This window comes from Tachypleus tridentatus, chromosome 12 (genome assembly GCF_004210375.1).
Source record: "Tachypleus tridentatus isolate NWPU-2018 chromosome 12, ASM421037v1, whole genome shotgun sequence".
Lineage (NCBI taxonomy): Eukaryota > Metazoa > Arthropoda > Merostomata > Xiphosura > Limulidae > Tachypleus > Tachypleus tridentatus.
In genome coordinates this window covers 5,547,685-5,562,667 of record NC_134836.1, presented here as the reverse complement: position 1 = coordinate 5,562,667, position 14,983 = coordinate 5,547,685, and the positions used below count along the sequence as shown (strand labels likewise).

Below are 14,983 nucleotides of genomic sequence, written 5' to 3'. Positions count from 1 at the left end.
CTGTACTGTTGCAATTCAAATAGTGCTTACTTTATTCTGTAAATAATTTCTTCCTCCTGAAGTTATAGCTTCTAATTTTAGCAATAAAACCATGACTTTACATAGTGCAAGGTTTATAATATTTATTATTGTTAAAATTGTTATTGTTATAGATGATATGGAAATATTGTAGATTAGAACATTATGAAAATGTCAAAATGTATCCTACCCAGCACTTCCCAGGTCCAAGCAGGAGCTGGATAATAAAGCTTTTACTGTATTTTGTAAACTTCCATATGTTTAAAAGAACTCACAGAAGAAAACCTCCTGCATGCAAGAAGTTTAAATGCAAACAACATAAATGATTTAAAGGTTATTCATATTACTAACATAGCTTGTACTTGTACAGCGGAAGGTGACAGTGGAGCCTACAGGAACATTTTGAGATCGTGGACTTTCTACCTGAACCTGAATCCTTGGTTGGGGTTCTGAAATTAAACATTATTACATAACTAATGTGAAAAAGTAGTACATAAAAAATATATTGTGAGATTACCCACAAAAGTTCACACGAAACAAGAAGTACCCACAATGACAAAATTGCCCATGAAAATTCATGGCAAATAGACTCAATATTATAATTACTCATAAAAGTTTATGGGAAACAGTTATAAGCTATATAAAGCTAAATTGCATATAAAGCTTTATTGAAAAAAACCCAACAAAAAACAACTTCACAAAAACTGAAAATTTATAGTAGAACTACTACTTACCATAATAAAGTTGCCCATGAAAATATGCAGGAAACAACTATCACCCATAGTATCATATGATATACCATTTGTCAATTTTAACGTAAAGCAGTGTAGCCAGTTTTGAAAGATCTAGAGATCCTCTTGGTTTTCCATATTTGAAATCTCCAGTATAAAAAATCTTAAAAGTTAAAATGGTGGTACTAATTCTGAAAATCTTTTACATTGACTATTCTAACTGTCTATTCCAATCCAGTTTAAAGAGCTTCCAAACTTTTGACAATCATGAGGATATAAAACTTGAAACTTTCCAAAATAGAAGAATTTTGGTAGTTTTAAATGGCTTTTTTCTCTCAAACTGGTTCAGTCTCTACTTAGTGCTCCCCCAAACTATTTATTTATATTCTGTTAGGGTCAGGTTCATTAAAAGAATTACAATTACCTTAATATACATGGGTACATCTATTTTACTTTATACAACTCACACCCTAAAAATAGTAAAGGTTTTTTAATGAAAATTTATATATTTCTAAATATTCTTGACAAATTAATGAAGCTGAACAAAAATGGTTAATGAATAAAGAACATATGGGGTAAAAGTAAATATGGGATAGGCATAAAACATACAGTTAATAACAATAACAAAAGTACGTTCTAAGCATAAACCACAAACAGAATTAAAAAAAATGTTTTCATAATAACATACAGTAAAATAATCAATTTGTGACACTAACCTAATGGTTGACAACTACCACCAGGCTGCTGAGGGTCACCTATAAATCCACGAGCACAACTATAATGATACAAAATACAGTATTTATAAATGTTTTGCAATTTTGAACATGAATTACTTAAATTTCTTAATTTTACCATGCTGTTTTAAAGCACAAACATCCAAACAGTAAGAATACAGTCTTAAATTAACATAACAGATTACTTGAGAGATATGGTAAATTACTACTTTAAATCAAATAAAATAATTGGGAAAATGTTTAACAAAGCTTATTAGTACACACAATTATGATTAAAAATTAACAAGAACATCAATATTGCAAGAATAAGTACTGGTGGTCAAACCAATTTGTATGTCTTTTGGAATAGTACCATTAATGACACATTATAGATACAATATCTGATTATTTTTGATGATACAGTCAACTAAAGGTTAAAAATATTTACTTTCAGAAAGTGAGATTGATCATCATGTTTCTTGAAGAAAGCCTTGATCACATAAGGTGATTTGCACACTCATCTTCAAGTATGTATGGGATGGTAGAAATTTCATTTATCTACTACGTAATGCTTGAGACATACAACAGCTTCATCACATACATGACAGGCTGTCTTATCTTAGTGAATCTATATACCCCATTAGGGTTGTTTCCAGACAGAGGTCCTTCTTGGTTATGTTGTGTTACTGTTGCTGGCAGCAAAAAGATTGCTTTTGCCACTGCCCTTTATGTTCATGCATATCCACCTCTCAAAAACGTTACAATTTGTTTAATATGGCTTGATTATATTTGTTGCAGGTCTCATTCAGAATGGTTGTGATGTGAAAAGACTTGCCCCATTATTTTAACCTGGTACTACTTGTGAAAGAATGGACTCAATGGCACACAACCAATTCACCTATGCCATAGTGGATGAGAATAAACAAATAAGGCTAACAAAGTTATTTTAAAATGAACAATAAAGCTGTCAAGGTGTTCAATGAACCTTAACCAATTAAAGGTAAGAAATAACCATAACCAACATCCATGAATTATGAATCAAATACTGTAGAAACTAACTCCTCTAATGAAACTTTAGAAGGAAGCACTGGCTGGAACTGCAGACAAAAACCTGCAAATTAAAAACAGCTCCCAAAAGTGATAGAAAAAGAGAAATACTTTAATAAATGTGGAAAACAAATATTAAAATGAAGACTATGGTGAATCAACAGATAAATGATAATAAAAAAGGAGAAAATGTCCTAAAGATGAATCTCAAAGTCCAAGTACAGCTCACTAGGCATTAAGAAGAATTAACTGGGTTTAATAAATAAAGTTCAGCTTTAACCTACCTTAATCAAAATAGAGTTTATTATTCCAAGAAACAAGTGAACGAGACAATGCATTCAATGAAAGACTTGAAACTGTTGATTGACACTGATTCTACAGCTATCATTCTTCAACTTGTATTCTTCCAGAAATGAAACAAAAAAATGGACTGAGTAAACAAAAACCAAAGAAAAATAGCATTCATAAAATTGTAGCAAAAGGAAACTTAGAAGTCACCTTCACCATAGAAATTTCTCCACAACAAGATGTGTGGGTAATTTTTATGAAGGACAAGTGTACATTAGGAATAATTTTTTTACAAAGACATAGGTACAAGTTTAAACTTATTTCACAGTTTAAAGAGTATGTCAATAAAGTCACTGTGTACTATATGGTAATTACAGTTTAACAGAATGAACCTTCTAGCAACAAAATAAGCAGTTATTATACGATCAAGAAAATACTCGTACCAGAGCTTGCCAGGAACAACTTCGCATCTATTATTAAAAGCAAACACTAAAGCTTTTTCTGTGAGATTATTAGTTGAAAAAGCTTAAGGATCTGAAGAGCTTTGAGCACAGCAAAATCATGAGATCTGAATCAATGCTGAATTTACAGTAACAAAACATGAGGTTGTACAAATCATACTTCTAGAACAAAGACTGCCAGAAGTCACCTTTGAAACAAGTTGTAGAAAGTTTCATATCTTTACTTGAATAGGAGTAACATAACAAACTAAATAAGGTATGACTGATAAATGCCACAGATTACATAATTTGCTCACAGAATATAAGATATATTTTTTCCAGTAGCTCTCATGGCTTAGGCAAGACAAAATACCCCACAACAATGACAATGGAAATATGTAGCCCCATATGCCTATTGATCAGACAACGTTTTTGCAAAACAGGCTGAAGCTCTCAAAGAAATGGAAACTATAAAAGAAGAAGTTACTGAACTTGTAGTTGTGCTCGCCCATCAATTTTGTGAAAAAAAAACACAAAAAACAGCATAGATCCATATCATCTTTGGTGAACAAACCCATAAAGGATGCCTTATCAGGATCAACAGATCTGAAAGTGAATAATGATAAGTGCATACTGATAAAGCAAGTTGAGAGAAGATAGAATTTAATTCAGTAAATTCATACTAGCATTCAACTGTATCATCATTCAGATTATGTAATGCATCTAGCAACAATTATATGAACTACAACTATGAAGAAAAGTTCAAACTGAACAAATCATGCAGTATTGACATTGCTACTGAATTTCCACAATCCTGAAAACCAGATAGTAAGATGGTTATGAAAACTTTAGAAATACAACTTTCACTTTGTACATCACCTTTGACAGAATTGATGAAAATCTTATGCATTACTCTAAACACATTTAAACAAACAAAATGACAACAAAACATAATAAAGTATGAGACAATAACACATGAACTAATGTTGGGAAATATTCAACTGATAAGGTTTTGTGATGATGATAAACCCACTCGAAGTAAAAATGTATCCCATACCAGCCAACTGAAAAGATGCTCAAGAAAAACAAATTAAGCCAATTATTCAGTGAACCATGAATAGCAGAAAATGACTCTCATGACATATAGGCCAAAAGTGAATATGTGCTAGGCAGAATTGAACTTTTGCCAATGTCAAGGCTTATGCCAAAAAATGGGAAAATATGAAAGGTCAGTGAAATACGATCAGGCAATGTTTCTAAGTGGTTGGATGCTATAAATCTGTAAAGAATTGATGTAAATCATATGAAAAAGATTCTTAAAGGTAACACATGGATAATTACATGTTATTATGATGATCTTGGGACATCATTAAACCTACTAGTAAAGGCTATGTCAAAGTGTGTGTGCCCCTCACTTTTACAAAATTACATTAAAAATTAGTCAAATTACTTTATTACTAATGCACATGAATAAATTTGGCATTAAAATGTTATTGATAAGCAAATTTTAGTAGTTTACAAGTTATGCTCTTGAGTTTATAATGAAGTATTACAGCAAATACTCAATGCCCCTTAGTGTCAGCATCATGGCATTTGCTTTTCAAGTCTCTCTCTATTTACTAGCCCTCTCAAAATTACAGGATTTAATGTAAATTACTCATAAGATAGTTATTACTCAGGAAAAGAAAATTATTATAGTTGTTAACCCTATGAATACAGGCTGAGTGGAATCCATTCAACTTGTAACCATAAAAGTATCCACAAGAGTAAATGTACCATAATTTTTGATAATATCCACAAATTTTTACAAACGTTTGCAGATCAGAAGCAAATATAACAAAGATTGCAGGTTTTTAAATTAAGTGTTAAAATTTTTTAGTTGAAGATTTGTTCATGAATGTTTTCATTAAGAATGTTAAGTGATGTGCAAAGTAACTTTGATTTTCAGATCAAAATAGTCTTATTGATCTGAAATTTGTTAATTATCATTTGAGTAATCTCCATATATTTCTAGATATCAAATGTTTCTTTTGATAAAGCTTAATATTGATAAGCTGACAGATTAAACATAAACTATACGGTGTTGATCGATATAATCAACTTCGTAACAATCATAAAGATAAGGAAATAAATCAGTTACCTTTCTTTGTTCTACAGTAACTACAAATTGTAACTGAAAGTTTCAAATGTTTATTCTAAAAATAGCTTAATTCTCATAACAGTATATATCTATTTATATTTAATTTTATTGACCTTTGAACTGTCTGATAAATACTTCAACAGAAATTGAAAACCATATAATGTACATTGCAGCTCACATTACTGCATTGAATAGCATAATGCACAAGTTGCTGGCATGTGCAATTCATAAATATTTTTATTTTAGTTAATTTCATAATAATAAATAAAGAAAACAAAACCTCAAAATTATATCTCAAACACTTTTTATTAAAACTTTGCACTATATTATTTTCTCTACTGTAACAGTACAATTGATACTCCAAATTATACAATGAAGATAAAGGTTTTGATGTGCAAAGTAAAGTGTACAGTATTATTAATACTGATTGCAAAGTTCCAAAAAGTTTATATATCTCACATTTTAACACCTTCTGTAGTAATATTAATTTTGTTTTGTTTAGTTTCTGTTTTGTTCTTCTTTCAGTTTGGATCATAAAGTAACAAACTAAATCACCTGAGGGTTTCTTCCAATCTTTTTACACCAATTTCCTATATTTATTATAGTGTAAGAAGCTGAACTGGAAATATGACAAAGGAATGAATCACCACTCCTTACTTAGTTTGACACCATCAATATTAGAAGTCATTTGGGACAATTCCTAGAACTTTCCCTGCTTTAAAACATAATGGAGTAGGATTTATCAACTTATTGATTGTATAATTATTACAATGGCAGTTGTATTAAGTATTATAAAATCTTTATGTTATGGCTGTGTAGAAAGTCTGGGCCCATACAATTAGTCAGTTATTTAAAATTCTTCTAATCCCAGCTCTGATAACATAGTGGGGTAAAATTTGCCAGGCTATTTGCAGTACAGTAGTAGTAATATAGTTGTAAAAGTGCTTATGAACATCCTATTTCAAATTTTACCAGGCTTAGATAGTAACCAATAAATGTGTAGTTTCTAATATCTTGTAACAGTACAATAAGGTTTTGGTAACCAAGTATTACATATGTGAGAGTGCATGTTCCCCTCTCTATTCATACATATTATTACTATTTTCAAATAAATATTTCAATTTCAATTGTTTTTCCTGAAACATAGAAAGTGAAAAATATTTAGAAAACAAGGGTCTCTACTACTTTCAATGTTTGAAGGTTTTTGCACTTGTAAGTTGTATTTGTTAACCCTCATTGTAAGCCTTGTCCAAATTTACATACATGTAATTTTGAATACTGAAAACGTTTTAACCCATCAAATTCCATATAATGTTAAATTGTTTTCAATAAACAAAATTGTCTATTTCATCTTCAATTTGAAAGTTTCTCCATGTTCAGATCAAGCAGCTAGGGGAATTATTTTAAGACCCTTACATTTTAGTTAAAAAGCCAGTTGAAGTATAATAATTATATGATACTGTTTGCTCTGTATATTTTATTATTCTGTGTTTTAAGGTGGATTATAAGAAATATTATACAAGAATGATTTTAGGGTACTAGTATCATCATTAAAAGTAGGCTTAAATTTCATTGGCAACTGAAAGCAAAGAATATCAAACATAGGCACTGTGTGTTTATGTACATTGTATGACATATGCTCATGCAGCTCTTGCATTAGGTAGTTTAATATGGTAAAGGAAACTTGAATAACTGTTCTCCAAGTTATTTACAAACTGTGTGGCAGGATTGTTAGACACAGCTTGAAGGACAATAAGATGAAGCATTAACAGATGTATATTGTTTCCAAGTTTTAAGCTGTGTAAGATAAACAGTATGTGGTCATTCTAGAAATTAAAAAAACTAAATTAGATTTCTTTCTTTTTTTTATGGTGGTTGCAAGGTAAATCAAGTTAAAGTCATTATAGACTTATGGTACAGAAAGTATTAAAGTAAGAGAAAAAATACAAAATTTTACTGAAAAAAATGATGTTTATTGAGAAGATTTTGTGGGGGTAATGGATTATTTCACCAAATGGCCAAAAGTGTGTGGTGTTCACAACCAGGAAGCAGAAACTCTGGCAAAAAATTCAAAGAGTTTATCTCAAGATCTGCAAGTGCCTGGAGAACCTTCATTCACAAAGACCTTAAACTAAATTGGCTTAAAAAGAAAATCCCCTTAAAAACAAAAGAAAGAAAATAGCTTGCCATTAAGCACAAAATTTGGCATTTAAACAAAAGCCTAAAGAAGCAGTTAAATAATTTAAGATCATTTTCAAGAATCCTTTCAAAATTATATTTATCTCAGTCTTAACAGAGGGCATGAAATTGTAATAGAGAATTTCATATTTACTACAGTGCTTTAAAATGAACAATATTTCTTGAGACAGACACCTATTCCTTTTTCTTAGAAAAAAAAAAAAAAAGATTGTCACATAGCTTCGGAAAAAACAAAAAATTTATTTTTTTATTTTTAGAATTGCCGGGTTGAATTTATAAATGAGATTTTTGAAAGAAATGCACTAAGCGGTGATATAAGAGCTGACCTACTACCTCATCATTACTTCAAAAAGGTGCATAAATATCAAAAATGATTCTGGCAGACATCTTCATGTAGTATTAGTTCATATGTTGACAACTGAGCAGATTTAATGATAGTGCACCAATGAACAAAACGAAAGCATTGGGTACTTGAATACAAAACTCAGCCAAGCTGCTTGAAATTGTGACAGTAATGATAAAATATGGGAATTCATACAACATGTGAGATGTCCAATTGGAACATCAAAATATATTATATTGAAAGTATTTACATTCAATGTACATAGTTTGACAGTTTTAAATATCACAGAAATGCACCTATGTTACCATAAAAGGAAGGTTTATTGTTCTGCATATTATATATATAAATTTGCACTTAGTCATCTTTAGAGAAGTTAATAAGAAGAAACAACCACACAAGTCAGTAACTAATAAATTTAAAGAAAATTCCTACACTTATTTAAAATATAAAAAAACCTACCAATTTACTAATGACAGGTACTAAAGCAGTGTTACTTTATCTATTTACAAGCAAAAAAAAATTATTTTAGATGGAAGTGAAATTTCATTACATTTGGCAGTTTCTTCCTGAGTAGCCAGGAGGGCAATTGTCACAAGTTGGCTGTCCATCATTATCTTGAAAGCAGGTTCTAGAAAACCTGAAACAGAAAATGCAGAGCTAGAAGTTAATATTCCTTTACAAATTATATCTGCTCTGCTACATCTTTTTACTACTTTACCATAAAAATCAGCTGAGCCCCACAAATAACAACCATATACGAGATACCAAAATAATGATATAAATTTTCACTATACAAACCTCTAAACTGCATTTAACATAAAAATATACATTTTAATTTGATTTTCTTTTTCATTAATTTATTAGGTATCTTATTATATCATCACATTAAAGTGTTACTAAGCTCTTTTATACACCTGACAGTCATTAAATTCCACACTGTTTTCCCATCTGTTGAACACTAACTTCATTTTATACTTTATGTATCTAATTATTAATCAATGTGTTACACTGTTCTCTTTACTGTATACACAAATATGTCAAAAAAAATATGCATACTTATTTTGAATACTTAAACTATTTAATAAATACTTTAATCTGCTGCTTGCATTTTGCCTTACCTGTCAGTAACAAGATCAAACCATCTATCTTGCTGTTATATGCAATCACACATAATAATACTACCTAGTTGTATTGATAGTTAGGTTTTATTGTTATATTAACTCGAAGATAGGTATATATCAGTAGCTACAAAAAATCAAATAAACAGTATAACTATAAATTTAATATCTTAGGTTGTCTACTTTTTTTTAACATACAAGACAGATGTTACTAATGTTTTAAATCTGTCCAAAGTAGTCGTATTGCATGATACACAACAGAAAATTTCAAGATCTGTGATAAGAGGTCTGATACTGAAAGAACGTTTACATCTTAATAAATTTTATTAAATTTACAAACTAAAAATGGGATAAACTGTTAAGAAAAATATACAAAATTTTCTTATTTTTAGGCATGCTTAATGAATTTCATTTAAAATAGAAAAGAAAGGGAATAACAAATAAGAGAGAGCATGATCCATATTAACAGGACAAGCCAAAAATGACTTTCATTTAGTAGTTCTGTAGCTGTTTTAAAAATACTGAAACAACTACTGATATATTCACTAGTACACCTGTCAACCCATTTTAGCATCTACTCATAATTACTAGCATCAAAACCCGTAATTGTTTTTAACCTACCTACAGGTAGACAACATTGTACCTGTAATAAACAGTAACCACAGCCATAGGCTTTCTAAACTAATTAAAAAAAAAGGTCACTACAGACAGCTTTAAGTATGTGACATGTAAGCACTAGACAAAATGTTTGAAGAGTATGGCTTATTTCTTTGATTACAAATTTGCATTCACATCTATCAAAATAATCATGCCACTCACTGATTTGAAGATATAGTAAGAGGACATGGACAAGGCTTGCAATCTTCAGGTGTTCCTCGAGTGGCATCTCCATAATAACCACTAGAACACTGTTCGCAACTGTTTCCAATGGTGTTATGTCGACATCGCTTAACACAAAAAAAAACAACAACAAGAAAACTGCAAAATCTGAAGATAATTAAACTTGATTAGAAAAGATACAAATTATACATTAACTATATTATGACTAATAAATGTATGTTTTGAGAGCACAATATAAAACTTTTTCTATCTTATGCTTAATGCATGGTGATTCAGTAGAATTTAAAACATGTGATAAAAAATGTATGATTCAGATATTAAAAAGTGTATGTCAACTTTACAATAAAAATATAAACTTTTAGTAATTGTCAAATATACAAGTAATGCATTTTTATTATATGTAAATATGTGTGAAAGTTTATCACTTCAAAAGATTTCTTTATTTATGAGACAAGAATAAAAAGAATTGAACAGCTTGTCTCACTGTAACAAACCAGTTATAAACTGGTTACGACATATGTTAGTCAGATTAGTACAGACCATCTGCTACTCTGATGCAAGTTTAATCTTAAAGTAAACATGTCTTTATGAAATCAAATTCTTGAAGTAAAATATATGTACTTATAAACCTCACAAATTAATTTTGTGAACTAAAAGTATCTTTATAATGATACATATACATAATAAAACTTATGTATTTAGATTTAGTTAGCATAATCCTAATTCATACTCATTTAATCTTACCAAGCATACACCTGTTGTTGGATCACATGATTCTGAGTGTCCATTACAGTTGCAGCGAGTGCATCTTCCTAATCCAGGACCACTGTTGTCTCTGATATATCCAGGTGCACATTCCTGAAAAAATGCTTCTAATTCAAATATGTAAAACAGTGTCGCTATTTCCACATATCCGAGTTTAATATTTACTTTTTTATTAATACTACGGCGTCAGTGATTACCACAATTTCTTGTGATAGATATTATGCTTGGAAACATTTACCATAAAAGTACCTATTTACTAATTGTGCACCTATACATATACTTTTACTCTCAAAATTCTCATTTAAAGACTTTTAGTTTTCTAGAGAAAAGCTTCTTTGTAGTCCTCACTGTTGGCACACTTTTGGTACCTACAATCTATTGGAATCTCAAGAATATGTAATAAATTTACCATGATATGTTTAATACCTACACTTGTTTTAGTATAGTTTTAATTTTTGCATGTGACATATATTCTTGACTGTATTGTGCAAGTCCTGTCTGTTCTCAAATTTGTAGAAGATTCTTGAGTAAGAATCAGCAAAATTTGTTTTATGAAAATGTGCTAGAACATTGTTGAAATGTCTATAAGCTCATGTGATTTGTATAGAACGCAGCTATTCAAGAGACAGAAGAAATATTATTGGACAGATACAGTAAATGTCCTATATGCCTCAGAAGCTATTATTATGATTAATGCTTTTTGAATATTACAAAATATTCAACTTCAGCGAGTTAATTTCGGATGTTAGTATTTCTGCAAGGACACGAGATATTCTAGCTGGTGAAACTTATAGGTGCTTCAAGAGTAATCAGATGTCAAAAGAAGTTTATAGGTGTATCAAAAAAGAATTTGCTCTGCGTGAACATCAATAAAAGATTCAGTTCCAGAGCATGTACAAGACTCAGTATTGTTTATAAAAACCCTGCTATATAAACCATGATTTGTAATAACTGTTAATAATAATCATTATTATAAACTATATTGTTTCTTTCTGTTTGTTTTATATATTAAAGTATGTGTTAAAGAAAATTCTGTATACCAATTTTCTTTGCAAATACTATAAATTTGATATATATTAACATTTAATTAACTTCCAAATTCAAATTTCTAATTATTTTAAATAATATTACATTATGTACATAACAGACTTGTCCAAATTAAAGTATAATATATAACAATATGTAATATTGCTCTCCTTCAACACTACATCTGTTTTCCATTAGATGAAATTAACTTTTCTAAATTCAAACACAAATATGATAAATATTAACTAAGAACTATATATAAATACTGAAAGCTATGTTCTGGATTAAATATTTACTATGTCAATAAATATATAGAATGCATGGATCAGCAACTACTTTAAGCCTATCGGTTGTGAGTAATAAATATTGTTGATGTACTTATTTCTCCAATGCTTGGCATGCAATAATTTTTTTCCATAGGCATTGCCATACAAAGCGTGTGTCCCAATTCCATATGACAATGTCTCTAATACTTGGTTGGTGACTAGACAATTCAGAATTAGCACATTGTGCAGTCAAGATTAGCACAGCATCTATGAACAATTCAGGAATTAAAAATAAATTATTCCTATCAATACCACTAGTTTAGGAAACAAGTGGTTGGAATATGCTGTTCAACAAACTGTTGTAATATGTTCATGCAAGACACACCATATGTAACACAAATGAACTGATTAATGATAACTTCAGAATCTTGGAGAATTATATGCATGTAGAAAGCATGAAAATGAAATGGAACAAAAGGCAAAAAAAGTGGGAAAATTACCATAGAAGACATGTATCAGCTTTTAGATCCTCTAATGTTTCCAATCTTATAACAAATGGTACAAGTTGCACTAACTACTCTAATTAAAGGTTATTCTGGATTTTAAAACATCATATACCTGGCTGAGAAGCAAAATGGTACAAACTAAACTATAAACTTTTGAAGTGCTTTTGATTGAGAAAAGTGTGCTGGAATTGTGTTTGAGGAAGTCATCATCCACCACTATGTTAATGGCCCGTAACAAAATATATGTTTGGTAACACACTGTCAACAGTCATTATTTCATACCTCACAAGAAAGACCTATGTAGCCAGGAGGGCATACACATTGCTCAACTTCTGCAGCCAACTGTTGCCCTGTACTTTCAGGTACTGCTGTATCCATCTCTACATCTTTAATAGAACTTCCCTGCATATTGGAGTGGAATGAAGCTCTAATCAGAAGTGCTTCTACATTTGCTAAAGCTGTCATAAATTCCTCTCGTGTTGCTTCCATGGGTCCCCTGACATCAACACGTTGCCAATTTCTCTAAGTAATACAAAACACACACAAAATGATGCAACATGAATATTAAAGATATAATGTGGTTTTCAGAGTACCTGATATAGCCAATCTGCTTCTCATTTAATATAATCACAGGAAAATGAACCTTATCCTTCTTTGTGAAAGGACACCATATAAAAGTTGTGTTTTATGGTTGATTCAGTTTAATATATTTATTTTCAACTTTTTAATTTTCTTCAATAACATACATAAATTTTAAGTCTTTACTACTAAATATTTTGCATAATATTTACCGAATGTATCGATAAAGACAGTAATCTTGAGGTAGATTACACTGCAAATTTGTCATAGGTTGTTATAACATAGAATACATGTATCAAAGTCAGTGGATTGCTTACAACAGGATCTATTTACAATAAAAGTTAGAACATGTTATGCAAAATTACCAACTTAAGTCATTTACCCCCAGAAATGAAGTTCATTCAGTAATAGATCTGATCTTTCAATACTATTTCTAAAGTCTGGTTTCCCTAATTAAGATAGCATTAGTAGCTTCTCTAAACTACTAGTTCAGATCTGAGTATGTCTGAAGTAATTAGTCAACTGGTAAACAGATTAGTGCTTGTGGTACTTGACAAGCCTATTCACACTGTTTGCATCAGTAAGTTTTTAAACTTCGATAACTAAATGTCTTTGTAAAGCTCAAAGAAACTGCCTTTAATAATGTGTGTATACAAGTATCTGAAGAAGTGGCCAGAAAACACACAAGGGAAATATGAACATTTTTGTTTAACAATCTATCACCCTGTGGAAGGATGCTTTTAAAATTTTGTAATAAATCAATTACATATGGACAAGAAATATTTCACTAAATTTGCTATTTGCATAAATAGCAAAAATACTACATTGCTGAAGGGTATAACAGAGTTAATCCTATCAAGATGGGTCATGGGTCAAAGGCCATGTGATCATGTTTGTTGACTTGCATTAAAAATTTTAAACTACTCTTTTATGAATTTAGGTTCAGTAAGTTTGGTACCAAACTGTACATTATAATTAGAAATTTCATCTTATATATTATTTAATCTCTTAATTTAAAAGTAAATATTAAAAAAACACACCTAAACATTGATTTTTGTATGTCATGTGGTATGTTAAATGCAGCACTGGTGCAAATTAGATGTTTGTGATGTCAAAATAAAATCAGTAATTTTGTAAAAACTAGGAACTCAAATTATCAATATTAGTAAGTTAGACTATTAAATAAGAATCTACTATATTTTTTATTTGCTGAAATATTGTTCATGTACTGAATCAAAAACAGTGGCCCTATTCACCTTTTTCTATTTTTGGAAACAGTCCCTTGTATACATTTACTTGTGTGTATGACATGTGAATAACCAATCAAAGGGCTCAGAATGCCCCCTACTGGTTTTTCCCAGCCATTTACAAATATAATGGTGTCATTTCTTTCTTTGGAGATGAACCTTCATGCTGGTAACTTGAGTCTTTAGTCTGTTCAAAATTTATTTTACTTTATTATTTTATATATACATATGTAAAAACGGCTCGTTTGGGTTGACAAAATATTTTACGATGATGAGCAAACAACATTTCGACCTTGTTCGCTCCTCATCGTAAAATATTTTCTCAACCCAAATGAGCCATTTTTACATATATATTTCTCTACAAGTGGGTTTTCTCGACATCACTGATTACCTAAATACAGTTCCACTACTAAACCTGATAAATTATAATGAATTTCTATAGTATCCACATTGTAATTTTTTATTTTGTGTTTATTCAAATGTATATATAAAACCTGAAAAAAAAAATTTGTTTCAAATCCTCAGCACATGAAATTTCTTAAAGCTTAACAACCTAAGACAAACAGCAACTGACTAAGGTCATAACTAGAAGAGACAATTGATTTAAGTCTTTATTTAAAGCTCTATGTTTAAGAAAAGTAAGTTCAAAATCTTATTTGTAAAGAGTAATAATCTATATACATATATAATGTATCATAACTAAAATGTGATTGTACT

The 14,983-nt window shown here is 30.0% G+C and overlaps 1 protein-coding gene across 50 annotated transcripts in view; it reads right to left on the bottom strand.

The window, feature by feature from the left end:
* The window catches only part of trol (terribly reduced optic lobes), a 324,267-nt gene that overhangs the window by 78,734 nt on the left and 230,550 nt on the right, over positions 1–14,983 (bottom strand). For all 50 annotated transcript variants that reach the window (XM_076469289.1, XM_076469303.1, XM_076469310.1 and 47 more), the window contains 6 exons: positions 12,723–12,962; positions 10,622–10,735; positions 9,857–9,984; positions 8,470–8,556; positions 1,466–1,524; positions 370–467 (listed from right to left, as the gene is read on the bottom strand). In XM_076469289.1, coding sequence (XP_076325404.1) covers positions 370–467; positions 1,466–1,524; positions 8,470–8,556; positions 9,857–9,984; positions 10,622–10,735; positions 12,723–12,962 — 726 coding nt within the window. The remainder of the gene's footprint in view (positions 1–369; positions 468–1,465; positions 1,525–8,469; positions 8,557–9,856; positions 9,985–10,621; positions 10,736–12,722; positions 12,963–14,983) is intronic.